Raw genomic sequence first — 26711 nt, 5'->3', positions numbered from 1 at the left:
TGGCCCACCCTTCATTCCTATAGGGCCCCCCGACACCTGTCCCCCACTCCCACCCCCAAGTCAGCATCCAGCTGTAGAACCTTCTCGAACGCCAGCACCCAGTGTGGGTGGCTGTTGTGTTCTCAGGAGGCCCCATTGGTGGTGGCAGCAGCAAGACCGGGAGAACATTGCTCCAACCATGAGAATTGTCATGTGTTTCTGGGGCTTAAAATAAACCATGAGTAACTTCCCAGATAGTGAATCAACTTTTTACAACCCAGAGGCAACTGGAGATGCTTGAAGCTGGTTGGTCTGCTGAGTATGGCCCTCTTTAGAGGGACAAAACTAGCTTAGGACCTCATCAAAGTGGGTAAGAGACGTCTTGAGCCAATGAGGCCAACTGTGTAACAACGTGGTGTTCTCAAGCCATAGAGGCTCAAGATAATATTATTCATAAAGATTTCTTCCTTTACTTGCCAATTCAAGGTTGACCCCTCATTTTAATAATACTATTTTCTTATTTCTGCAAATTTCCCTTTGCTGGGCAGAAATTCTTGTTCTTTCACAGATACCATTCAAACAATAAAGCTCATCACATCCGCTGATTGATCTTTTACTTAAACTCCTCCTGGAGAACAGAAAGTCCTCCCAGAGTATGGATATGGGCAGTGTATGGTGGGTGAATTATAAACAGGAAACGCTTTCTGTGGGACGTATTTTTTAATGAGAACACGTTGTTATACTGTGAGCATGTGGCATTCTTGCTGAAGAGAAACATTTACAAGAACACATTTATATCCAAACACCAAATGGAGCGGATACTTTAAATGACCAGTTTGCACCAGAAATAAAATATATTATACAAAACAGGGGTTATATCCACAGTCATTCTCATTTTCTACACAACAATAAATTAAATCACATTATATGCAGATAGTTCTACTTACATTAGAATAATAAACTGTATGTAGTCTGTGCAGCTTTTACTTTTACTTTTCTACCAGACTCGTGGTAGGTTTGTATTGTTTGGTAGTCCTGTATTTAAATTAACAATGAATAATAATGTGGCCCAGGAGACAAGGGCTGCAGAAGTAACCCTCCACAGTGTCTAGACCGTGCCCTGTTGGTGTCACCTACCCACCACGCACAGGGGACAAAGCTCAGATTCCCAGACCCAGCCAAAAGGTCTGCAAACTCACAGCCTCTCCAGGCTGCCTAGGGCACCTCAGGGCTGTTTTCTAAGTAAGACACACCACAATGGACACGTTCAGATTTGGTATTGAATAATAAATAGGACATCCCGCTTCAAAATCCAGAATTCCCTTTCTCAACCTTCTCTGCCCAATTATTATGTGCAATGATGGCTTTTTCTCCTCACAAATAAAAAACAATTTGGTAGGCTATGTTCTGACTTACCCGTGGGGAATGGGCCCTTTATTCCTTGCTGCATAGAAGTTTAGGTCTTTAAACACGTGAATCAGAGCAAGGCGGCATTTTTTGCTAAGTCTTCATTCTGCTTGTTCAAATCTCTCCCCTAGGAATCATCCCCCACCTGATACATCAAAAATCCATAACATATGGATTTTTACTCCTGAGACTCGGCACCCACTGAAATCCTTCCCCCGTGTTTGAAGCAGCTTAGACACGAACATTAACAGCATTAGCTGGCTTAGAACTGCTTTGCCTTTGGTATGAATTAACATTAGTGGTTAATGAGAAATTTGAACAAACTCCAATCCAGCACCTTTTGAAAGTCATTTTAATCCTAGAGTCTAGCTGTGGGGTATGCCTGCAAGAGAGATTTGGGAGATCGACGTGCTGGAAACCAAAGCCAGGTTTGCTGGAGTCCATGCACATCACAGGCTTGAAGGGCCCCGAGAGCACGTGTGGTCAGGTTAACGTAAGCCAGCTGCGTTCCCACAGCCCGCACCCTGCGGTCCTCTCCCCCGGGGGAGTGTGGAGGCCCCACTGCAAGCTTCTGCCTGCACCTCTGCAGCTATGACCAGTGGCGATCGGGGGTGGGGGAGGAAGGGGGGGAAAGACCTGGCTGCTGGCAACTGTACCTTCTTCTGTTCCTTTTGGAGAATCAAGCTCCTGATTCTTGCTGGGTGTGGCCTAAGCTTCTTGCTAAGTCTGGCTGTTGAAGAGGGACTAAAGTATTGGTTACTCCGTACTTCCAAAGGTCAACTGGGAAAGAAAGACCCCCTGACCCGCACCACCTCCTCCTCTCTTCTGCCACACATGCCATGTTTTAGGCAATTTCACTCATCCACTGAAGAAGGTCAGTCCATTATCAGCCTCCTCATGAAGCGCTGGACCACAGGGCGTAACTAAACCAACCACACAACGCAGATCATGGGGCCTAATGTTGGCAGGTGTTGGGCTTTATGACTGCATCCACTCAGCATCTAAGGTTTTTGTGTCCCAAGAAACGTAATATTCTATTTGGTCTCCCAAAGAGACTTCCACAAATAGCCACTGTAGACTCACTCACGATACCACTGGGACCTACTTTCTGAATTCCTGTCACTGCATGAGATCTACACAGTGGCCTTCATCTCACTGCCAATGGCCTATCTCACACTCCCCAAATCAGCGAGAGCCAGAAGGAAAGTGGTAAATTAGGGGCAAAGAGGGCACAGGTGCCTTGAAGACGCTTATGACCCTAGAAGCCTGTAAGTAGGGAGCAGTGTCTGAAAATAAAGTCTTTGAATTTCAGGAATTTATGTCCATACATTTCTCCCCTCCCTCCACTAACTATTGCTTCTGAAATGTAAAGAAGTGTCTTAAAGCCTGTGGAACCATGTCTGCGGTTCAGGAAAGGACATGCTAATGGTCCTTCCGAGAAATGTAATGTTTACAGGGGCTTCCTTGTGGAACCTGTGGTCAGTCTGGGGGAAGATATGCACTCTACACAGAAAGTGTTTTCTGGACAGAAGTGATCATCTGGAGAAAGCTTTTACTTCTGAGTCCAGGAAAAAAAATGTGAGAAGGTGACCATGATGAGCATAAAACCTACACATATTTCCAAGGCCATGAGTCTATACGAAAAGTATACACTTTGACGTATCCGTGTCTGCTGATGTTTGGCCAGCTGACATTGATCTCTTTTCAAACCTGAACACCCTGGACTTCAGGGTAAAAATGTGTAGAATGATTTAAGAACTAGAGCCCTATTTATTTTACTGTGTGATATGTGGCTACTGGCAGAGTATAAATGACTAGTTGTCAAAGATGTCGCTTAGCAGTTAGGAACTTAACTCCAGAATTACAATCTCCACAGGTCTGAGCCCAGGGTAACCTTGGGCCAAACACCTACAGTTTTAGCAAAGATTTCCAACCCAATGGCATTTTCAAAACCTAAGAGAGCTTTGGTAACTTGTATGATGATTTCAAGGAAGAAGGAATAGAAAACAGACATAAGCAACCAACCTTCAGAGCCCTAGAATTGCGTTAAGTTGGAAGTGAACGGCATCGCATATGAGAAACCTCACGATTTGTGCTACCGTTCTTGAAAGACTAAATTCTCGCTTATTTTTACAATTTTATCTGGGGACATCATAATACTAAGTTTAGAACTATTCCTCTATTAAAGTAGAAATAAAATATGTTTGCTTTAAAAATGTTAGTTAATGGGCCCCTATGTAGATTATAAAGGTTAGAAATGTTTACACCCAAAGACTGCAACCAGGTAGAGTGTTTTCCCCCTGAAATAAGCACATAGGCTTGAAATTTAAATGTGTTTTTTACCAACACACAATAAAAGAAAATGAGTATCTCTAAAACATATGAAAAACATCACTGAAAATTTAAAATTAGAAAGAAGTAACTTCTCAAATCATAAAAATTAAATGGGTGCAAACCTTCCATTCTGTTTTCACTTTGAGGAGTCCTGAGCTGTTAAACGCTTTGCTTCTCTAGATTTTACTTCCCAAACTCTTCCCACATTAGCATTTCTGGAGCTTGTCTTCCTTGCCTTCTTTTTCCAGCCCTTTTTGAATTCGGTGCTTTTTCCTTTGCATCCAACATGGAGAACTACAACCTAGTTGTTTCAGTTGATCACTGTTAATTCTTTTATCCTGTTCTCCAGCTGCCTACATAATATTTTTAAGCCATAAAGGGGAAACGTGCCTCACCCAGAAACATCCATTCACTTTGAAGTAGGAGGGACAGGGGCCAACTCCTCCAGGAAGCAAACTGGGGTCATCCTCCAAGACACATGCCTTCCACTCATCTGCCTCCACCGTTACCTCTGCGAACTATGACCTCCGCCACTTTTGAGGGATTGCTCAAGCCCCACTATTTACCTCCCTACGCATGGTCTTTTATAGACATTAAGAAAATATTTAAAACTATTTTCCAGATGCTCAAAATGTTATCCAGGACCGAGTGACATCATAACAAGGTCGTATGCTAACCCAGCAATGGCCCATTATTCCCTCACCATCTATTTTCTCCTCAAATCATAATCAAACCGACAGCCTGAATTTAAACCTGTGTGCAGAGTACTGGGTGCAAAGTAGATATTCAGTAAAGGCTTTTTCGACCTTATCCAAATTCCTTATATTCACACCCACAGCCACTGTTATGCAGATTATCAGCAGATGACTACAAAACCCTGTGGAGTTAACTGAAAGGACATGTAGTAGCTATTAACCCAAATCATCACTGTAAATTTTGGTAGAATGTCATGTATGAACTTTTTTTTAATTTATCATTTCTGTGCTTTCCATCAAGTTCTAGCTCTCTTATAAAGTTCTTGAGGAAAAAGAGCTGCCTCCCCTTATAAAATCCTACTTAACCCTAGTACATTTCACCCTTGATCCTGAAACTCCTCATTTGGCCAGAACTGGATGGGATCTATCCCTAAAACTACCTGCATTTAGAACAGGTAGATTAATGTACTCCTGCAGAGCCTGTGATCTGAATACATTTCTAGGTCTCCATAATTAAAGCAGCAGTTTGCGTTTGGGTATGGCCAAGGGGAAGGGGGAAGCAGGGAGAAAAAAGAAGCATCTTCCATCATTGTTGGTTTGTTGCGCACTTTACCCAAGCTTTTCAAATATAAGTGAAATCTAATCTTCAAAATGAAAAAATAGACACATTTTCTAATAGCAAAATATAAGATTAAAGTACTTAAAAATAAAATGTTAGTGAGAAATAGGGGTTTTTTTACATTTAAAAAAATGAAACATTTTAGATTTGTTCTTCTTGTATAAATCCTCTTATTTCAGTAATAGTTACAACTGTCCAGAGCAGCTTTCATGAAACACTGAAGGAGACAGGAAGGAAATCCTTTTTCAAGATATGAAGTCGGGACCTGAATGCATACATTGGACAGAGCTGCCCTCCACTCAACTTGGCTGGCCAGCCCTAGAGAAAGGAGCACTGTGTTTCCAACCTTGAGATTTTTCATTTTCCTCTCTTGGGTGTTAGATTCTTTCTAAGAATATTCTACTTGTAAAAATGATTTTATTCTAGCTTTAAAACATTTCAGTTAAGGAAACCACATTTTATAGCCTTCTGTGACATGCCCCCAAAAGTCATCAAGATATGGAGACATCAGATTCTCAAAACAGAAATCTAATCATATGCCCTTGAAACAGTATGAACGTTTAACAGAGTGACATTATATTCTGATATTTGCTGGTCGTGAGATGAAAGACCGGGAGGCATCTGATGATTAATAATAGTTCCTGAGCTTCTAAAGAAATTTTACGACGAAATGACTAAATGCTTAAAAGAGTGAATTCTTCAAGAGCACCCCTTCTGTTCATTGATGTCTTTCATCCCATCAGTCTCCTCAAAGAATCTCAGGCCGAAAGAAAAGCCTTCCTTTTAAGCCACCGAAAAATGGGATCTGATGGAATCTTCCCGCAACTCCCGATGTTTTCCAGCGTTACTTTCTTCTTGCTGGTTTCGCCTCTCAATGGTTATTCTGTATTTCTTCCTGGGTAAAGGGAAAGTGAATGTAGTAATAAAACCTCACTTGGCTACAAAATACTATGGTTTCTCTTACAAAGAATGCCCTCAGGGGACATCTGGGTTTGGGTTGATAAATGAGAAGTGACAGAATATGAAACCCTGGTCAGAGATTAAAGCAGTGCGCCCCAAGGCGCTGTGCCCTTATTCAAGGCGGGAGACTGGCCTGCTTTCCGAAATGCCATAGAACAAGCCTTCCCCTTCTTCCCCGGGTGCCTGCTGGGTCCAGTCTTCTCTATTCTGCCACAGAGGCCCTCCCGGCTCCCAGGATATGTCCCAGATAAGGATCAGATTATGTACACTGTGACCAAAGGAACAGGAATACAATTGTCCCCACAAAGAGTCACATACACCCAGAACTGCATTTCCATGCAGAAATGAAGAAATCGTGGTCTAATGACTTAAGAGTAAGCCACAGCTCAACCACCAAAGATTACAAAGGAATCGACCGCCCTCGTGGTGCAAAACTGTCAGTATTTGGACACACACAAATATTACAACTTTACAAGCCTTGGGGCTTAGCCACCGTGGTAACTAAGTGTGTGGGTTCTCCAAACACTGAGCACAGACCAGCCCGAGAGATGGCCTGCTGGAGCCGCCGCCTCTTCAGAAGGTGGGCCCAGCACCTATCCTGAGCTGGGGGAAGCCTGAGAACGGGGCAGTCTATTTCCCCTTCATCCAGATTCCCCCTCCACTTAGTGGGTGGTAGGAATCTGGGTCGGAATATTTGTCATCAAAGGAGAGCGGCAGCTCTGTGGCCCACAGGGGAATGCAGTAGGAGCCCCCTTGCCTCTCCCTAGCATGCTAGCCCACTGACCTCCAGGAGTCCCACCAAAAGATGGCTTTGTTCTCTAAACACCAAGCTCTGGGGGTAAGAGCAAGATATGGGCAGGTCACAGAAGGATCATGCAAAGGTAAGTGACAAAGGCAATAATAAAATAGAGTGAGTTTTTAAACCCTATAATGAGGTCCTAACCTGAAAAAGTAGAAAGCCATTAGCAAACCGGCTCCTAGTAAGGCCCCCACAACAATTCCTGTCACCGCTGATTCTTCTAGGCCACCTGCTTGAGGAAAAAAAACATAATCAGAGTTCATTTTGAGAAACAGAAATGCCTCATCCTAACTTTTCATTCATTGGAAAATTTCACTCATTGGAAAGTGTTTCTCAGTTTCCCACTCGAGAGGCAAATTTTCCTTTCTTATTAAGAAAGATTTCTAGGGGATCCTGCATTTTTTCTAAGAAGCGTTTAAGAAAATACTAGATGAGTGAACACACTGCTACAGACAGTGAGCACAGTGGGAATACAGCTGGCACAAGAGGATTTGAGGAAACGTGGAAACTGAGGTTTTCAGATCTATCCACACTCGTCTGAGTTTATAGTCGGAGAGGGCGACTGGACCATGGAACTGACCCAGCACGCCTTCCCTTCACAGATGGGTGGCGACACTTCAAAGTGCTGGAAGACTTGGTGAAAAATTTATTGAGTTAATGTTCTGTTTTCAGGTGTTCTCTCACCAAAGCTAGAGTTTCATGTCAAAGTGTCCTCTATAACTTGGTGAAAATGTGAGTAACAGTTCAAAACAACCAAGTTTGGTGGTGTCCCAGTCATTATATAAAAATGATAAAATAACTAGCTTGTCTGTAAAGAGTTCAGGCACACCCTTCAGTGCATCACCTTATTTAATTCTCAAAACAGTCCTAAGAGTTGGGTGGTTTCCCTTCATTTTACACATGGGAAAACTGAGGCTTAAAGAAGTGTGGGAACACCCCTGAGGTCACAAAACCAGTAAGTAACAAGGGTGGGACTTCAAATCCAGGCCCAATAACTCCAGAGACTGTGTTCCTAACACATTTCTGCTTCACTCCTTCCCGTAATTGCTGCACACACACAAACTCCCCACAGATTGAAGGCTGGTCCCCAAAACAGTGTGCATATGTATATTAACAAAGTCACCAAGTAGCCTAAAAGACCAACATTAGCTGTCTTCTCTCACTAGCTTATAAAAAGGCCTTTCTAAAGCAATGATTTCCAACAATTTTCCTATTTGTAAGTTCCTTATAGGAACGTCCACTTGCTTCTGTATTTATGACAAGGCTGTTCAAAAATAACAGATTTAACATTCATTTGCCAGTTTGTAAATCTGTAGTTGTTTCAAGGGCATCATCTGTTTGGTTCTGAGGGGTCAGAGGAAACTACAAGCTTTGAAAATCAGAATGAGACTTGCTACGAGAGACAAGTAAGTGGGTGACAACTAGTATTTGGTATTCTGATTTTCTCTAAAAGAGTAAACTCGAATACTAAACGTCCTTCCCTTGTCCACCTCTCATAGGAAGTCTCATTCTGATTTTCAAACTCTGCTCATAGTAAGAGACGTAAGATAGGGAGAAGCCTTTTACCAGTTTGGAAAAGGGTGGGGGAGAAGAAAGACCTAGAAGCTCCTAATGAAGGTGGGTCTCCAGTTTGTGCCTTGTTCCGGTGGATTGTGCCACATCAGAGAAAGAAATCTGAACTTTCAGAACGTGACCTCCTGGATAACACTTCTTTTAAACCTGCGTTACGCTGATACCACCGGCGGTGAAACACAGGGTGAATTACGTCTCTGAACTTACATGATTTGCAAGGAGAGCTGTTTGTGTGCTCCACCATCCTGGTTTCATCTATTCTCAGCTTTAAAGGTCCCCAAGGATATTTGACGTTGGGCCGCATTTCAAAACGACCTTCTTTCCCGAAGTAATCACCAATAACCTACACAAAGGCAAAGAGCAAGCGTTCACGCTCAGCGGCCGAAGTTACGTTTCAAAAGAGGCACAGGGCCCACTCTGACCCCACGGGCGTGTTTCTGAGGACTGTGTGCATCAGGATTTACAGCTGCCCCTGGTGCTTTTAAGGTGAGCCTCACTTAGGGAGAACTGTGGCCCCTCGAGGCAAGAAAACTGGTTGGTTACACAGAAAACAATGATCTCGGCTGGAATTCCTGGCCTTCCCCTTGCTGATCGAGGCTGCAGCCCACAGGGCAGGCCCAAGTCCCTCTCCGGCCGAATGAGAGAAATCAGGGTCCGCCTGAGGCCGGGGTGAGCCTTATTACAGGTACACGGCCTCACACCGCTCGGTGAGCCCCGCACAGCATTAGAGCATTAAAAAGAGGGACTTTCAGGAAGAAGCGCCCCGCTTCGCCCTCCTCTGGTGGGAAGGCTGTTCCCCATCCTGACTGCGGGGATCCCGTTCTCCTGGCCGATGAGTTTACCCTTTTTGCACCCACACTTCCAGGCAGAACTCTTTTTCAACTGGTTGCTCTGGTTCTTGAAAAATCTAGTATTTTATGCTCAGTTCAAGGTTCTCTTTCAGTTTCAGGTTTGAGTGACTGTTTCATCGGCTTCCAGAGCTCTGATCTGGCAGCACCCCCACCCAGGTTCTCCGGATCTGCAGCTCTTTTGTCTGGGCACAGCATGCTCCCCAGCGACCTGAGCACCTCCTCCCCTCTCTTGTGATGGAGGCGCAGCAAGCTCTCCCGGGCTACTTCATGGTAAAAAGAATTCTCAATAATCACCGAAATACAACAATCACTGGCGTGAACTGAGAACTGATCGAGTGCCTTACGCAATTTCACTCCTGAATGCCCACAGTGACTCTAGAACAGACCATCGCTGTCCATCTCTTACAGAAGGGGGCCTAGGATGTACATGAGGCCCAGGCCAGGCCGAGTAGCATATCTGACCTGAAACACTGCATAGCTGTATAATCTTTATATGTATTTATCATTTAAAGTTTATATAGTACTTTTCTAGGTTTCATTTCAGCTGGTGCTCACAATAATCATGTGAGATCAAGGAAGATATTATGATTTCCATGTAACGGCCCAGGAAACTGAGGCAGAGAGCTCACACCCAGTGTCAGACAATCATCTTTGCTTCCAGGGAGTGCCCTCCTGAAACTCCACCATCTTTAGAAATATTAACACCAGTCCCGTTTGTAACCCCACCACCAAAAAAAATTCCCATTTTAAGGCAGGAGATGAATACATAGTTTAAACTCTCTCATCTCTCACCGACGATCCTTCCTGCACCTTAGGACCGAGGTGGGATTCGTGGGCACCTGAAAGGCAGGATTTCCCCACTTGGGGGAAGCGGGGCCACTTCCTGAGGCCTGCCCTGATGCCCTCAACCAAAGTGAGCCTCCCTTGCAGGAAGCTCCCGGATTTGGGGCTCATTTTTATTTGGAGGCTGCCTTGGGGACAGCTCTTTGGACACCAGGGCAAACACATTCCTGGGAACCTCAACAGGCCGAAGGAGCAGCCGGGGCAGAGCTCGCTCCCCTACCTCCTGGGTGCCCGCCTCCGCGTCCGTCATGGCGATCACAGAGAAGTCCCCGTACCGGTCCCCGTTGGTGTCTATGGACACCTGCCCGGCAATACCTGCAGGATGACATGAGAAAAGCGCCAAGTGAGTTGCTTGAAATGCCGCCATCTGCCAACAAAAACGCGAAAATGAATTGATGGGATTTTTTAAAGCAACTCCTGCCACAGGGAATCTCATCAGACGCCGGGCGTTTGGGTTGGCATGCGGGAAGACATTGTAATTTCATCTGCGTCTGCATTCCTGAATTCTTAACATTTCTCCATTTAAAAATGAAAAGAAAAGGGAATAAATGACCTTCTTTGAGAAATATGTTTTTTTAAAAGAAGATTAAGGCTAATCCTGAGAGAAGCATGCCTCCCCCAGAGTTTTCTATTAATTGAAAACAAAAGCAAACTGCCAAGAGGCAGAAGGGGAGGAGTGGTTCCTTCCTAGGCCTGTCGTGGGTTCAAGTTGTCACCAGACAAATATTATAAAAGAAAACTCATTCCAGGCCCCAGGACTCGGCATGTGCCTGCCTCAGGGGCCACGGGAGCCAAGAGCTAAGGAAGAGCTAGTCTTGATCCCACTGTGTTCATTGGTGGTTTTTTGGTTTGGGGAGTTTTTCTCAGTTTTATCAAGATATAATTGACATACATCACTGTTTGAGTTTCAAGTATACAGCGTAAAGTTCTGACTTACATATACTGTGAATGATTACTGCCACAAGTTTAGTTAAGATCCATTCTCTCATAAAGATACCATAAATCATTTCTTGTTTGTCCAAGCGTTTTCTAGGTGATTACTAGGTGTTGACAATAATGCTGCCACGGGGGCAAAGATGAATTGGACACATTCACCGCTCAAGAGAAGGGCAGCCACGACTAGGGATTTAGCTTGTTGGGTGGTGGAATCCGAAGGTCTGCATTTGAATCCCGGCTTTCACATTTGCAAGCTCTGTGACCTTGAGCAAGGACTCTGCCCTCTGAGCCTCAGTCTCCAGGATTCTAGAAGAGTCATAGTAGATGAAACAGGCAAAGCCCTTTCAACACAGGTTTAAGAGAAGTTGGTAGTTTTCCTCTGTTATCACTACTGTCCCTATGCCTGAAACCTGGGGAGGACATCGGAGAGTGCCCACATCACTCCGAGGAGGACTCGATGAAAACGCAGGTCCTTCGTAGGCATGCTGGTGAAGTCTATGATTTGGACAAGAAGCCACAGGGAGTGGGAGTATTTGAGGCAGAAAGGCTAACCTTGGTTGTATTTAAAAAGGCACAGAAGCTGGAAGGAAGCAGAGTGGCCATAAGGTTTTGAGGAGATGGCCTTTGTGAGTGGAAGGGAGCAGGGAGAAAGGCTGGAACAGAGTGGCCAGAGCATGGAGAGCCCTGAGTGCCCACACAAAAAGTCTTGAATTCGCTTTAGCTAGCAGTGGTGGCTCACCAGTAAAAGCAAATACGTATCATTAGTTGACATTAAATGTCTATATTATAATTTTCATTAATAATAGAGAGCATATATCAGCTACATTCTGCGTAACTAAGGCTATTTGTTTTCTTTCGTTTCAAACTGTGGTGGAGTTCAGTGTAATTCTTAATTGGTGTTTCCATTGATCTGGTTCTCTCCGGAAGTAAAATGAATGTCTGGGAAAAGGGATCCCAAGGGAAAGTTCCATCCTCAAGTGTGGTTTGGAGAGGGCAAGTATTTGGGTTTGCTGTCCTTGGGTTGTGGTTTGAAGATCCGCCGATTTTTCCAGACTTTGGTCTACTTTGCCAGAAAGAGAATGGAGCTACCATTCATCCGGATGTTTTGTCTTCTTGTCTTCTTAATATAGACTGGTTACAAAGGATACACCTACCTCAAGCTTGTTTATCCCTGACAACCTGCACAACTTTTAAGTAATGCCATTTTTCAAAAAATGTATTTATCTCCAAATGTCTTGGTAATCCAAAACCTTTTTCTTATTCTGTTCAGAGGGGTTTTGATGGTGTGTTCTGTAAGTGTTTTTGCAGAGTATTTTATAAGACAAGGTGGCCCTGGTAATCCAAGACCTCATTACACTTTAAGCTATTACAATTCTGCCAAGAAACAAGGTGAGAACCCTCAGGGTGGCCGATTAGCAAGTGAGACTTCACCTGAGAGTATTGCACAGAAGGTGCGATGGCCGGGCTGACAGCAGAATTTTCCTGTGCATAGGCAATGAGGCATTCCACCCTCATTTCTATTGCCTGGAGAGGAGCTCAAGGTCTGAGCCGCAGTCCTATTTACCTTGTCGCTCTGACCCCTCACACAGAGAGGAATTTAGCTTCGTCCCAGGCCATGGTTGAGAGTTGGTCATAGGTTTCTCGGTAATAAAATCTAAATTTGTCGAATAACATCCAGAGTATTTTTCCCTTGAGAACTTAATGGTCACTTACCGTGACCATTAAAATTAAAATTGTTTTTAATTTTAGAAAGGTTAAAGTTTTTCTTAGGGTTCTTTTGGGGGCTACCCTCCTCTTGACCTTTGTTTAGCAAGTAGAATGGAAACTTACCTTGGCTTCAATTGTCTTTACATTTGGACAAGTGAGATTCTAAGTCCAAACTGAACTACACAGTTGATTGTTTTAGAACTCATTTCTTATTGCCTGTGTAGACCTGGCCCTGGAATGGAAGATCAAGGCAGCCCATGGGAAAAGTCAGTCCATGCCCTCTATATAAAACTGAATTGTGGGCACCTGCCCGTCCCTTAGCACCCTCCCTCAGAAGACCAAGAACAAATGACCACACCGCGCAGTGAGGAACAGCTAAGAACGGGATGTGGCCTACCGAGGCTGTGTCCACACACACACACCAGTTTCTCAGTGCATTGGGCATAGCTTCTGGAAAATTTGACTCTGTCCTAATATGCCCCCGAATTACCCTACTTGATTCCAGTTCCCCAGCTGAAGCAGTCAGAGGTTGAGCAAGACAACCCTCGAGGCTTATTTGTTCACCTCCTACAATCTGTCAAAAGTTAAGCAGATGTCACTCTAGTTTTGAGTAAGATGTGGCATCCGCAAAAATGACCAAGGAGAAATGAAATCTACCACCTGTCACCATAGCTATGGCCCAGACAATTCTTGATGGAACCTGACCCCTCTGTATTGCCTTACCCCATCTAGTAACTGAGAACTAGACGAGACAGTGGAGGAGATAGGAGTCCCAATTGAAAAAATGTGTGTGTGCGCACCTCAAATCTAGACTTGGCAGTATTTGTTCCCATAATTGAAAATTTCATTAGTTAGATTGTAAATAAATATAGTCATAGTCCCAATGCATTAAAGGATTCAAAGGAAGAGTTAGCATGATGCAGAACTGAAAGGACCCTTGTCAGTCATCAACTAGTCTAACCCCCAAACTATAGATGATGAGAGGAGTCCAAAGGACTGAGGTAGAGTCAGTGGCTAGGATGCAGGTTTCCTGGCCCAACAATCTGTACCCTATGTCAGTGGTTCTCACATGATATCCATTAGCATATTATAGTTTATTTTCCACATAGCCCCATGAGGACCCTTTTTAAAGACTCAAGACAGATCATATCCCTCAAAACCCTCTGGTGGCTTTTTCTCTCACTCAGGGCAGAGCCCAAAGTCCTTGGCGCAGCTTCCAGGTCCACGTGATCTAGCCCCCACTACGTCTCTGGCTATGGCTCCTGTCACACTGCCTCTCCTGTGCTCTGCTTCAGTCTGTCCCGGGGCACGCAGGACTCTCACACCAGATACACTCAAGGCCTCTGCATATGCTGCTCCCTCTGGACTGTTCTCTCCCGAATATAATTTCTTTCACTTCCTTCAGGTCACTACTCAACTGCCACTTATTTGAGAGATCTTCCCTGATCGCTCTATTTAAATTAGCAGTCCCACCCCACACTTTCTATCTCCCTATCCTGCTTTATTTAATAGCCCCTAAAATGGTGTATTTGTTTACCACCAGTTCCCCCCACTATACCATGGAAGCTCATATTATTGCAGGAAATGTCTTTAGTTCGCTGCTAAATCCTCAGCACCTTGAACGGTACCTGGCACCTAGTAGGTGCTCAAGAATATTTGATGCATGAATGAATGAATGAATGAATGAATATGAAGTTGATATCTGCAGGGTTCATGCTGAGTCTCATGTTAATTTTCTTTGAGTGTTGGTGAGGCCAGAGAAAACCAGAACTCTATACACTACTAGCAAGAGTATAGTCTAGTAGAGCATTCTGGAAGACACTTGGCAATATCTTAAAAGGCACCAACATACCTCTGGACCCAGATGCCCCACAACTAAGAATGTCCCCTCTTGGATGTACTCACAAAAACTCATCAAGACGTGTAAGATGCATAATAGCAAAAACTATAAATAACTGAGGTGTCCATCAGTAAGAGATTGATTAAAGAAATTCTTGTACAGCCACACGGTGTAAAACTGTGGAACTACCATTGAAAAATGTGCTGAATCTACGAGTGCTCATAAGGAAAATTCTTGGCACACAAGTAAAAAAGCTATGATGAAGAATGGCATTCATGGTATGACTCTTTTGTAAAAATGTTTTAGATAAGATATAATTCGAATGCATATGTGCTGGCAGAAGACACAAAATATTTTTAGACTGAATCATGGGGAATTGTTGATAGAGATCACACTGGGGAGAGGGGACTGGGACGGGGGGGAAAGCTTTCACTTTTCATTTTGTACATACTTGAACCGTTTAAGTTTTCCAGCCAAGAACAGTCTCATTCTTGCACAATTTTCAAATGTCAGCAGAGGTTGCTTGAGTGATGCGATGATGGGCCATTTTCTGGTTGTTGTTCTTATACTTACATCTCCATTCTCAAGAAAGCCACAGCTAATATTCATCATTTTTAAAATAAAATGAAAGCGTAGGGCTCACTGGACCTGCTCACCATCTTCAACCACTCAGGTTTGAACAGGGAAATGTGTATCTGGGATTTTTCCTTTTAAAACTGACTACAGAGCTCTTCAGAAACTGATCATTTGTTGTGAACAAGGCTTGTGATGAATTTAATTTTAAAAAACATGAAACTGTTACCCAACAATCAGGAGATAAGCCACTTCCCATGTCAGCGGGACCCTTTGAAAGCACTTGCACACACTTTGTCTTGTTGAATTTCCACAGCAAGCGTGTGGGATGGGTTGATCCTGACTTTTATCCCTACTTTACAGCTGAGGAAAACAAGGCCCCACCATTGTAAGAGAAAACCAGAACCAGCGAAGAAGCGGCTCAGTGAGCTACGAGGTGTCGCCACCTGATAGACGGAATCCTCACCTTCAAATGTTCTGTTCCAAGTCTGCTGGATGATTTTCCCTCCATCCTTCTTACTGTACCCAGCTCTGAGCACTTCATGTAAAGCCAGGACGTAGAGCAGAATGGCATCATGGAAGCCTTCAACAAACATGTTCACCTGGAAAGGAGACCCAGCTGGGTGAGACCAAACACCAAACGGCTCGAGCCGAGGATGATGTAAGCGAGTCAGAATGATTAGCAAGTTAGACTCCAGGCCCGTAAGCATGGCAGAGGCGGGCAGAAGAGTAGCTAAGAGGAATCATGGCATGATTTTCCTGGCACTGGCCTCGTGAGGAAAACTCTTGCCCAATTTGGGAATTTGGAAAGCAGACAAGATATTACAGAAGTAAAAAAAAAAAGATACCTGTTGACTAGATTAGGTATTCCAGGTGTGTCAGCCTTTGCCCATAGCCCCCTCTACACAGGTGCCCCCCTTTCCCCTCCCCCTCCACATCCCCGTCTACCTCAGGCCAACTTGAGTCCAACCTCCCCCTTGAGGTTTTCCCCCTCTCGGATCTCTCCAAGCTCTGAGAGTGAAATGTGGCTAAAAGAACAGTAGGGATCCATTCATTCATTCATATCCAAATACTATTGAATGCCTACTACAATGCTAAGGATGCTAAGAGGAGTGGGCACTGCCACCCCCGCTTGCCCAGCATGTTTGTTCTCTATTCTATCAGAAATAACATCTCAGTTTCTCTTTCTAATTTGTGTTCTGAGTAGTTTCAGAGCATCTGAGCACTCCCTAGCTCCACTCCCTGCCAAGCTCTGAGGACAGGAGTGGAAACAGGCCTGGACCATTGGTTTATCCCAGTTGAGTCCTGGCTCAAGTTAGGTAGCCCTTGCCCTCAAGAAAGTTACAGCTCCATGCGAACTTGGGGAATCTCTTAAATCTTAAATCTCTTCACTTAAATCTCTTTAAGCCTTATTTCCTTCTCTAAGCACCATTTGGTAAGTTCTAATGCCACACTTAAACCCCCTGTACATTCATTGAACATGATATGAGCAAATACAATCCTGAAACACTGAGTAGCTTACAAAGTCTGTACAAAAGTACCAAAAAAAAGAAAAGAAAGAAAGAAAGAAATAGAGCCTTCTTATTTCAGGAGGAAGCATCAAGAATGGAACACCATACAGCAGAATGAATTGGGCATCCCAAGGACGACCATGGTGAGGCTTTGTGAGTGCTGATCCCTGTCTCAGCCCTGGTTCAAATACAAAGACATCCACAGAAGACACAGCTCAACATCCAGTTCCAGTTGGCCTCAAACCACCCCAAAAGCCGGTAAGTCCTGTTTGTGTCCCAGAAGCAAATAGTTCAGATTTACCGAAGTCTACTGCTGAGAGGCAGATTAGAACAATGGTTAGAGAGCCTGGGCTCACTACCCAGCTCTGCCACTCCCTAGCTGTGTGTCTGCACCACTCTGGGTCTCAGTTTCCCCCATCTGGAAAATGAGGGAAGTAGTAATACCTATCTTAGGAGGGTGCTGTTTGGTTTAAACAAATCAATAGATGTAAAAGAGGCCTGACAGAGTCAGTCCTCACTGCTAGTTTTTGTTGTTGTGATTGTCTAGAGATAGAGAATTATAAACCTAGGGATCCTGGTTAGTGTCTAATTTCTAGTAGCAGTACTGGCACAATATATCTTACTGACCCACTTTTCAGTTAATGGGAACTGAGACTCCTTGTTCGTGCTTTGACACCCAAGTAGTTCTACTTCCACAACGTCTGGCCCTTAATTGCACCCAAGTATGGTGGGTGCAGCCCAAGCTGGTCAGTGCACTGGCTCTCGGGATGGGTGGGAGACGGAAGAGAGCTGGTTCACAGGAGAGCTCTGAGCCAGCCGCTGGACCCAGAATCTCATCCCGGTCCTGACCCATTACTTAATCTCTGTGATCTTCAGTTTCCTCATCGGTTTAATGGAAGTTTAGTACCTACTCATCTCAAAGAGCTCTTCTGGGATTAAATGAAAGAGTGCACGTAAAACATCTAAAACAATTTCTGGGACCAAACAATTTCTGGAAAGCAAAAAGCAGACAATGGCTCTTGCTCTTAGCAATCAAGCTTAAGTCTCAGAACCATTATTTTCTTAGGCAAAGCACAATGTGTAGAAATAACATCTACTGGTCAAAGAGAATTTTCTGCTGCTTCGGCTATGCTAATTCATTTTCCAAAGGAACACGAAATTTTCACTGAGACCATGAAGTCATCATGGCTTGAGAAAGTATGCGTGCTGGTGAGTTGATGAGTTTTAATAAGTGAACGTTAGCTATGTAACTCAATTCCCAGGCCACTAAAAATTTTTTTTCAAAAGCTCTTCCTTCTCTTTGATAATCGAATAAACACCACCCTGCTCTCAGAATCACAGAATCGTAGAATACGGAAGACAGAAGGGGCTTCAGAAAAGCTCTCATCTAACCCTCTCCTTGCTCTGGAGACCAAACGAGGATCGCTCACCCTCGATCCCCCTGCGCTCTGTTCTGAGGGCTGTTCCCTTCATCGTCCCTGTTCCTGGGGGCCTAGGACAGCCTCTGCTTCACCTGCAAAGTACCAGCTACTGGGCATCACCTGTCTGCCTCTCTTCTTCCTCCTCTTGACTCTTCAAAATCCTAACCCAAGGCCACCATGCTGCTTCTGGCCACCTGAAGCACTGGACGTGTCCCCAGCACCGCCCCTTCCTTGTTGATATGCCCTCTGAGCTGCCCCCTCTGCCACCCAGGATGGGAAGAACAATGACCTGGCTGAGAAACAGGAACTTGGATTCCTTTTGTGCTACCAGGTTTAACGGTAGAAGAGAACAGATTGGCTCTGAACACATGCCCAGGTCTGAAAACCCATCCCACCTTGATTTGCAAATGGATTGCACTTTATTTCCTTTCCTTTTAAAGTAGCTGAGTGTCTCCCTCTCCTGCCAAAATTAGCAGGAGAGCTGCTGACCCCACAGAGGTTTGCTGGCACCCAGGCCTGCTGCGGAGGTGGTTTCATAACACCTACCTCATAGGGCCTTGGGCCAGAGCAAAACCCTAGAGACGCCCCTTTCTCCAGGAGAACATTCTCACATCCACACGTGTTTTTAAATGGGAGGAAAGCCCGTTCGCACATTATAGACACTGCAAATTGGAAGTGCAAATTTAAAAAAATAAGGGAGAGAGAAAGCCAGAGTATTAAGCTGCCTCTGGAACACTCTCCACTGGACTTCCAGGCTGAAAGGAGCTAGGTCACCTGGTCTGTCCCCCGCCTGTCAGAACAACACCTGGACCTCGAAGTCCTGACGGGCACATTATACTATTGTTACTGATGGCAGGAATTAGCATTCCCTCCTCTGACCGACCCCTTCTAGTGTTTAGCACCATTTTCAGCCAGAAAGCTCTTCCTTACTGTCATTAGCCATAAGTCCACTAAATTCCCAAATGCAGCCATTCCCCTGCTAGATGCTGACCAAGCAGAGTTAAGACAATACAATCCATGAGCCCTGGGGATTCACAGTCTCAACCAAACGGTGTCCCAGCTCCACAAGGGCCATAGATGGAGTCTGCACAGGCTGTTGGGAAGCAGACCATGAGGGACAAGCCCCAGGGTGGTCACTGTGCTGTGTGTCATTCAAACAAGGTGGAAATCCCGCACCATCTTCCACTTGTCCCAGGAACTTTGCCAGAACAAGGCAGCACGCCGGCATTAGCCCCCCCATGGTTTCATCTCTGTTCCCGTGACTTTCCCTCTGGAGCTGGCCAGAGGCAGGAATGCCAAATGGAAGGAGGCCATTTTTGCCTTCGGCTCTCTCTCTGATTGCACTTGTCAGCCACGTCTATTTATTAGTTGTTGCTTTTTCATCTATCATGGGGAAAGCTAAATGGAAATCTTGCTATTTTTTAACTGAGTGTAGAGAGTGGCCATGCATGACGTGGCTCCGACCTGCGACAGGAGTGCAGTCTTTCTCATCTCTCTTTGGGGAGGGACATTCAGGGAGAATTCCTCAAGGCTTGTGCTCCAAACAAGTAAGCGAAGACTGTTGCGTCCCTCAGCTGCTCTGTGCAGTGTGAGCGAACAGCACGGCAGTCACCTGCCTCCCACGCCCTGTGGGTACCCGAGAGCCTATAAAGCTCTCAGGGTCCTGGGAGAAAGCTGCCGCAGCTAAATGCAAGGCCGGGCTGCCCAGGGTCTGGCCTGTGCTATTCAGTGAAGTCAAGCATATCACACCGAGTCTCTGCTTCCTTCCCACAAACCAATGCTCCCAATGCAGATAAGGAAAGTGGAGAGTGTTGGGCAACATATCTCAAGAGTCTTTTGAAAGACATGGCCTTTAACCTCCCATTCAGTTCAAGAGAAGATGGGGGAAGGGCAATTTTGATGGCAGGAAGGTGAGAGGAGAGATGGGCTCGGGACCTGCCTTTCCCCATCGCAGCAGGAGCAATGGCACCGGCATCTTGCCTAATCTGTAGTAAGACCCTGAAAATGGACCTTGTCCTCCCCTCCTTGGCCACTGGAGATGGTGACTGGCGAAGAACATGTCCTGGGCATGCAGCAGAGGTAGGCCAAAAGTTAAAGAATATTATGCATTTGGTGAACACTGCATGTGACCTCCATACAATAAAAACATAGATACTATCTGTTTTCATTCAATTTTCTTTTGAATCATAAAACTCTACAATTTAAAATCTACAATTTAGAGAAACAGCAGGAACTCCATAAATCAAGTGATATCACAAAGGGGGTTCTTACTCTTACTGACAGACACCTTAATGTGTGTTCTTCTATACAGGGCCTGGCTGCATGGAACTGACCCCTGGTCACTTGCTGACTTCTTTTAGCCTTGGAGAGAGTGAAATTTAAAATCATCCCTATCCTGGTTGACTTCTGAGGCCACGCAAAGGGCAAGGGTCTTACTAACAGTCAGGCAGCTGGTCAGGGAGAAAGCAGGGTCCAGCTCTGTGCTTGAGCGAAGCACCTCCATACCCTCCACCCTGAAGTTTTGGCTCACGTGGCTTTAGAGCTCGGAGCTGATATTGAGGATGTACCATGAGGAAGTAAGTCCTGGGGAGAACACCACAGAGACGGGAGTGCCCAAGGCTGTCCTTAAACCTCTGCTGTCCTTGGTTAATTCCTAAATTGCACACGCACAGGGTGGGTACCGGGCATCCAATAAAAGCAGCAGCTGGAAGGCTGAGGAAGCTGAAGAGCATCTGAACGGCTGCCCTCTGCACCAAGAAAGTTTGGGGCATGAATACCACCAAGTTAGAAGAGCTCGGGAAATAGCCCAGGCTTCCCAATAAGACTCTATATGGGCTACACCTCAGAAGTAAAGACTATATCCAGAGACTAAAGATTCATCCTAAGACTAAAAGCAAAACAAAACAGAGCTACTTTCTTCTTTAAAAAAAAAAAAAGCATACTGCCAAAATTCAAAGGTGTTAGTCAAACTGCCTGCTAGAACAAAATTTACTTTGATTCCTACCTCTCAGCATATACAAAAATTCATTTGAGATGGATCATAGATCTAAATATAAAGATAAATCTGTAAATCTCTGAAAGAAAACAGAATATCTTTGGGTCTTTGAGGTTGGCAAATTTTTCTTAAAGAGAATACAAAAAAAACCCACTAAAGATACTTAAAAAGACTTTATCAATATTTAAAACCCTGCTCATCAAAAACACCATTAAAAATATGAAAAAGCAAGTGAAAGACTGAGAAAATATTTATTATACATATATATGGCTTATATCCAGAATATTTTTAAAAGAATTATTTAAGTCAATAACAAAAAAGATAACCCAATTAAAAAAGGTAAAATACTTCAGCAGAGAGACCATAAAAGTGAAGGAGCTGACAAGCACATGAAAAGAGGGCTGAAGATCACTAGTCACCAGGGGAATACAATTTAAAGCATGCTGAGATACCATTTTACATCCATTGAAATAGCTAAAATTAAAAGCTGACAACACTCAATGTAGATGAGATTGCAGAACAACTGTAACTCTCATATGTTGCTGGTGGGAATGTAAAATAATACTACTTTGGCAGTTTCTTATAAAGCACACATCTATGCTAGGACCCAGCAATTCCATTCCTAGGTATTCACACAAACAATAGAAATGAAAACATATGTCCACTGTAAGACTTATACCAGAATACTTATTGCAGCTTTAGTCATAATAGTTCCAAACTGGAGGGGCAAATTCCATCAATAGAAAAATAAATAAGCAAATTATGGTGTATTTATATAATGAAATATTACTCATCAATTTAGAAAGAGGAAAACAAAGATTGATACATGCAAACCATGCAAAATCACAAAAGCATTACATGGCGTGAAAGAAGCCAGACACAAGAGTACATACTGCATGATTCCACTCATACAATATGTGGTATATGAATTCAAGAATGGACAAAACAAATATGGTAATAGAAATAAGAAAAGCGGTTACATCAAAAACAATAAAATACTTAGGGATAAATTTAACAAAAGAGGCGAAAGATCTGTACACTGAAAACTATTAAGACATTGATGAAAGACATTGAAGACACAAATAAACAGAAACAATATCCCATGTTCTTGGACTCGAAGAATTAATATTGTTAAGACACCAATACTACCCCAAACAATCCACAGATTCAGTGCAATTCCTATCAAAATTCCAGTGGTATTTTTCACATAAACAAAACAAAAAAATTCTAAAATTTGTATGGAGACCCTGAATAGCCAAAGCAACATTGAGAAAGAAGAACAAAGTTAAAGGTATCACACGTCCTGATTTCAAACTATATTACAAAGCTATAGTAATCAAAAGAGTATGATGCTGGCATAAAAACAGGTAAGCAGGCCAATAGAACAGAATCAAGAGCCCAGAAATAAAGTCACACAGATATGGTCAACTAACCTTTGACAAGGAAACCAAAAATGCACAATGGAGAAAGGATAATCTCTTCAATAAATGGTCCTGGGAAAACTGGGTAGCCCCATGCAAAAGAATGATATTGAACACCTATCTTATACCACTCACAAAAATTAACTCAAAATGGATTAAAGACTTAAATAAATGTAAGACCTGAAAACATAAAACTATTAGGAAAAAAACATAGGGGGAAAAGTTCCTTGACATTGGTCTTGGCAAAGATTTTTTGGATATGACACCAAAAGCACAAGCAACGAAAGCAAAAATAAACAGGTGGGACTACATCAAACTAAAAAGCTTCTGCACAGCAAAGGAACCATCAACAAAATTAAAAGGCAACGTATGGAATGGAAGAAAATATTTGCAAACCTTATATCTGATAAGGGGCTAATATCCAAAATATATAAGGAACTCACACAACTCAATAGCAAAAATAAAAGCAATCTGATTAACAAAATGAGCAAAGGACCTGAATAGGCATTTTTTCCCCAAAAGGACATACAGATGGCCAACAGGTGCATTAGAAGGTACTCAACGTCACTAATCATCAGGGAAATATAAGTCAAAGCCACAATGAGCTATCACTTCACACCTGTTAGAACGGCTGTTATCAAAAAGAGAGAGAGATAAGTATTGGCGGAGATGTGGGAGGAAAGGAAAATGTGAGCACTGCTGGTGGGAATGGAGATCGGCACAGCTGCTACAGAGAACAATCTGAAATTTCCTCCAAGATTAGAGAGAATACCGTGTGATCCAGCAATCCCACTCCTGGGTATATGTCTGAAGAAAATGAAATCAGTACCTCAAAGAGATATCTGCACGCCATGTTCACTGCAGCATTAGCCACAATAGTGAAGACATGGAAACAGCCTGTGTCCATTGACGGATGAATGGATAAAGACAATGTGAAGAACATGGACAAAGACAATGTACACATACATAATATATAATGTACACATATATACGATATACACATACATGTATTTCATGTGCATATGGTATACACACAGTGAAGTATCATCTAGCCATAAAAATGAGAGAAATCCTGCCAGTTGTGACAACATGGATGAATCTGGTGGGCACTGTGCTAAGTGAAATAAATCAGACATAGAAAGACAAATATTGGACGGTCTCACATATGCGGAATCTAAAATAGTCAAATACATAGAAAGTGTTGAATGGTGGTTGCCAGGGACCGACAATGGAGGAAATGGGGACATGTTGGTAAAAGGGTATAAACTCTCAGTTATAAGATGAGTAAGTGCTGGGGATCTAATGAATGCATAGCATGGTGACTTTGCTTTACAGTATTGTATTGTGTAGCTGTAATTTGCTAAGAGAGTAAATCTTTATATATATATATATATATCTTTATTGATTTCAGAGAGAGGAAGGGAGAGTGAGAGAGAGAGAGAAACATCAATGATGAGAGAGTCACTGATCGGCTGCCTCCTGCAGGCCCCCGACTGGGGATCAAGCCCGCAACCCGGGCATGTGCCCTGACCAGGAATCAAACCCCGATCGCCTGGATCCTAGGTCGACGCTCAACCGCTGAGCCACGGCGGCCGGGCTGAGAGTAAATCTTAAAAAGTAATTATGTGAGGTGATGGATATGCTAACTAACTTTACTGTGGTTAGTAGTTCACAATATATATGTATATCAAATCATTGTGTTGTACACCTTAAATTTATACAATTTCTTTTGTTAACTATACCTCAATAAAGCTGGAAAAAAAGAAGAGTGGTGGCTCATTGGGGTGGGAATTGACTGGAAAGGGACAGAGGGAAGTGTGTGCTGATTGGAGTGGTAGTTGCATCTACATACATTTATCAGAGAGAATCAAGTTGTACAATTATGAGCTATGGATTTCACTGCACATAAATTTTAGTTTAATAATATAATAAAGAGCCTTACGTTTTAGATACATACTACAATATTTATAGAGGAAACGACGATGCCTTGGATTTGCTTCAGAATTATCAGGGAGGGGTAACGGTGGGGAAAAGGTTATAGATAAAATCAGACTGAGTTGAACATTGCTGAAGCTGAGTGATAAAGACATGGAGTTACACTCTACTGCACTCTCTATTTTTGTATATATTTAAAATTTCCATAATAAAATGTTTTCTTTATTAATCAATCAAATAACCAAAGCCTGAAGAATTGTGGAAACCTTTCCACAGTCGGTACTATTGGAACATAATGAAAATACATAGTAAGGTCAACATTCACGTGTTGTCCAGTTTTGTGTCTTATATCACTTAACCAATTGTTTCATTTTAAACCAATAATTGTCTTTAAGAGACTTTTTTTTTTTAAAGACATTAAAAGATCTCCAACATCAACCTGAAAGAACAGGGCAACATACCAGGCGGTCAACATGCTCTCGGCCCCATTTGGGATCCATCATAATGAACTGATCTAAATCATTCTGGAGCCCATTTAAGACAGCTTTTGGAAACTATGCAAGTAATGAGTTTCATATGCTTACTAACTACCCAGAAAAAGAGGCATTCCTTGTAATTATCATGAAAGTCTCCCTTCAGGTCTATGGTTTGAGAATTCAGTTAAGTCTTCAGATTTCAAGAAATGCCCCATAGTCTTCACAGGTTGGATCATGCCACATCTTACGCATTTTGAAGAGACTGATCTTTTTAAGTCTACTTCATAAGAAAATTGTTTCGCTCCCTTGGGCAATTAAAAGATACTATATTTCTTTTTAAAAACATTTAGGGCTAACATACTCTACTAATGTAAGGAGACTGGTTTCTCTTAAGAAAGTTACCAAAACTATGCAAAGTATTCTAGATGCAGATGTATCAGGACTATCACGGAGTTAGTTCCAATGTTTTAAAGGTAGAATGACACTGAGTTTAATAAATATATTGGCCAAACTATAAGAGTGACTTCTGCGTACATGTCTCGGGGAGATGCATAGGCATCTCATAACAGCCCAAAAGAATTACAGAATGAGAAAAGTTTACGACTCGAAGGGAATTTAGAACTCAACGTCACACAGATAGTGAGGACAGAGCTGCAACTGGAACTCAAGTCGTCTGTCTCCAAACCAGCACCTTCATCCTCAGCGTTAATTTGTTTATCAAACCAGGCAACTCCCTAAAGACCAAATTCACACCCAGAGATAGCACACCAAGATTAACAGTCTCTTCTCTCAAGACTTAATCTGACTTCTCTAACATGTATAAGATTGCTGAGATGTTACCTGCGCATCAGGGGGGAGAGAGAAAGAATGAGAAGGTTTGCCCCGCCAAACACGTTTTTAATTGACTGTCAGGGAAATGGAATCGAAGGAAAGAAAAAGGTATAATGATACCAGATTGTTAAAGTCAGCTCCAAGGTTGCTTTAAAAAAGAAAATTGTAAATTGACATACAAGCAGGGGTGGGAAAGGCTTAATCTCTTTAAGCCTACTGCTCATAATGTCAATTCATCATTATTTAAGGACCTGCTATATTTTTTTAATAGCTGAGATATGGAAAAATCCTAATCAGAGACTGTTCTCAAGGAGCTGAGACGTCAAAAATCCTGTGTCAACTATCACTGTCATCTCTGGGACGCTCCCTCACTCCCAGGGCATAATGAATGCATTAAGGAGGCTGGCAGTCAGCTCACATTCTTCCTCTCCACCCACACTATTGCATTCGTACAGGGCTGTTTCAACATCTCTGTGCACTATCCATTCATTCAGCACTGTGGCCTCTTGATTCCCTGACCACCATTATTGATGAATTTCATCTCCACTCACTTTCATCAACTGGCTCTCCCACACATACCCTAGACCCTACAGTTCACTCGGGGGGTCTTATTCAAATGCAGATTCCCATTCAGTAGGTCTGAGGGCTGGGCCGTAAGGTTCCTTGTTCCCTGGTAGCAAGACCCTAGTCTTATCACCGGGAACTGCTCTCCTTTCACAACCCTTGAAAATCTCCTTTGACACCCATCTCCTGCCTCCTACTTCCTTCTGTGTGCAGATCAAGTTCTCTGAGCTCAGATGCCCATCCTCCTTGACTCCTGCCTCTGCTTGGTCCAGCAGAGCTCAGAATGGAGCAGGTCCCAGCAGGAGGATGAGGCAGGGTAGACACGGTGTTATTCAGGCAGAGAGGCCAGTGGGGACTGGAAGCAGGGGCCTGCCACTCAGAGAGGTTGGCGTCGGAGATATAAATTTAGGTGTTATCCACACAGGGATGAAAATCCCACCCA

General features: G+C 43.4%; 1 protein-coding gene across 6 annotated transcripts in view; it reads right to left on the bottom strand.

Moving 5' to 3' along the window:
* Window positions 1-683: 683 nt before the first annotated feature.
* NPR3 (natriuretic peptide receptor 3) overlaps window positions 684-26711 on the bottom strand; it is a 63954-nt gene continuing 37926 nt past the window's right edge. For 3 of the 6 annotated variants that reach the window (XM_081133487.1, XM_081133486.1, XM_081133484.1), the window contains exons 4-8: window positions 15582-15717; window positions 10280-10374; window positions 8573-8708; window positions 6938-7022; window positions 684-5929 (exon numbers count right to left, since the gene is read on the bottom strand). In XM_081133487.1, the coding sequence (XP_080989613.1) occupies window positions 5818-5929; window positions 6938-7022; window positions 8573-8708; window positions 10280-10374; window positions 15582-15717 (564 nt within the window). In that variant the 3' untranslated portion in view covers window positions 684-5817. Of the gene's footprint in view, window positions 5930-6937; window positions 7026-8572; window positions 8709-10279; window positions 10375-15581; window positions 15718-26711 lie in introns of all 6 variants that reach the window. The other 3 variants (XM_081133488.1, XM_081133485.1, XM_081133483.1) reach the window with 1 other exon arrangement.

Source organism: Miniopterus schreibersii, assembly GCF_964146895.1.
Source record: "Miniopterus schreibersii genome assembly, chromosome: 3".
Taxonomy (NCBI): Eukaryota; Metazoa; Chordata; class Mammalia; order Chiroptera; family Miniopteridae; genus Miniopterus; species Miniopterus schreibersii.
This window is presented reverse-complemented; position numbering and strand designations above follow the sequence as displayed.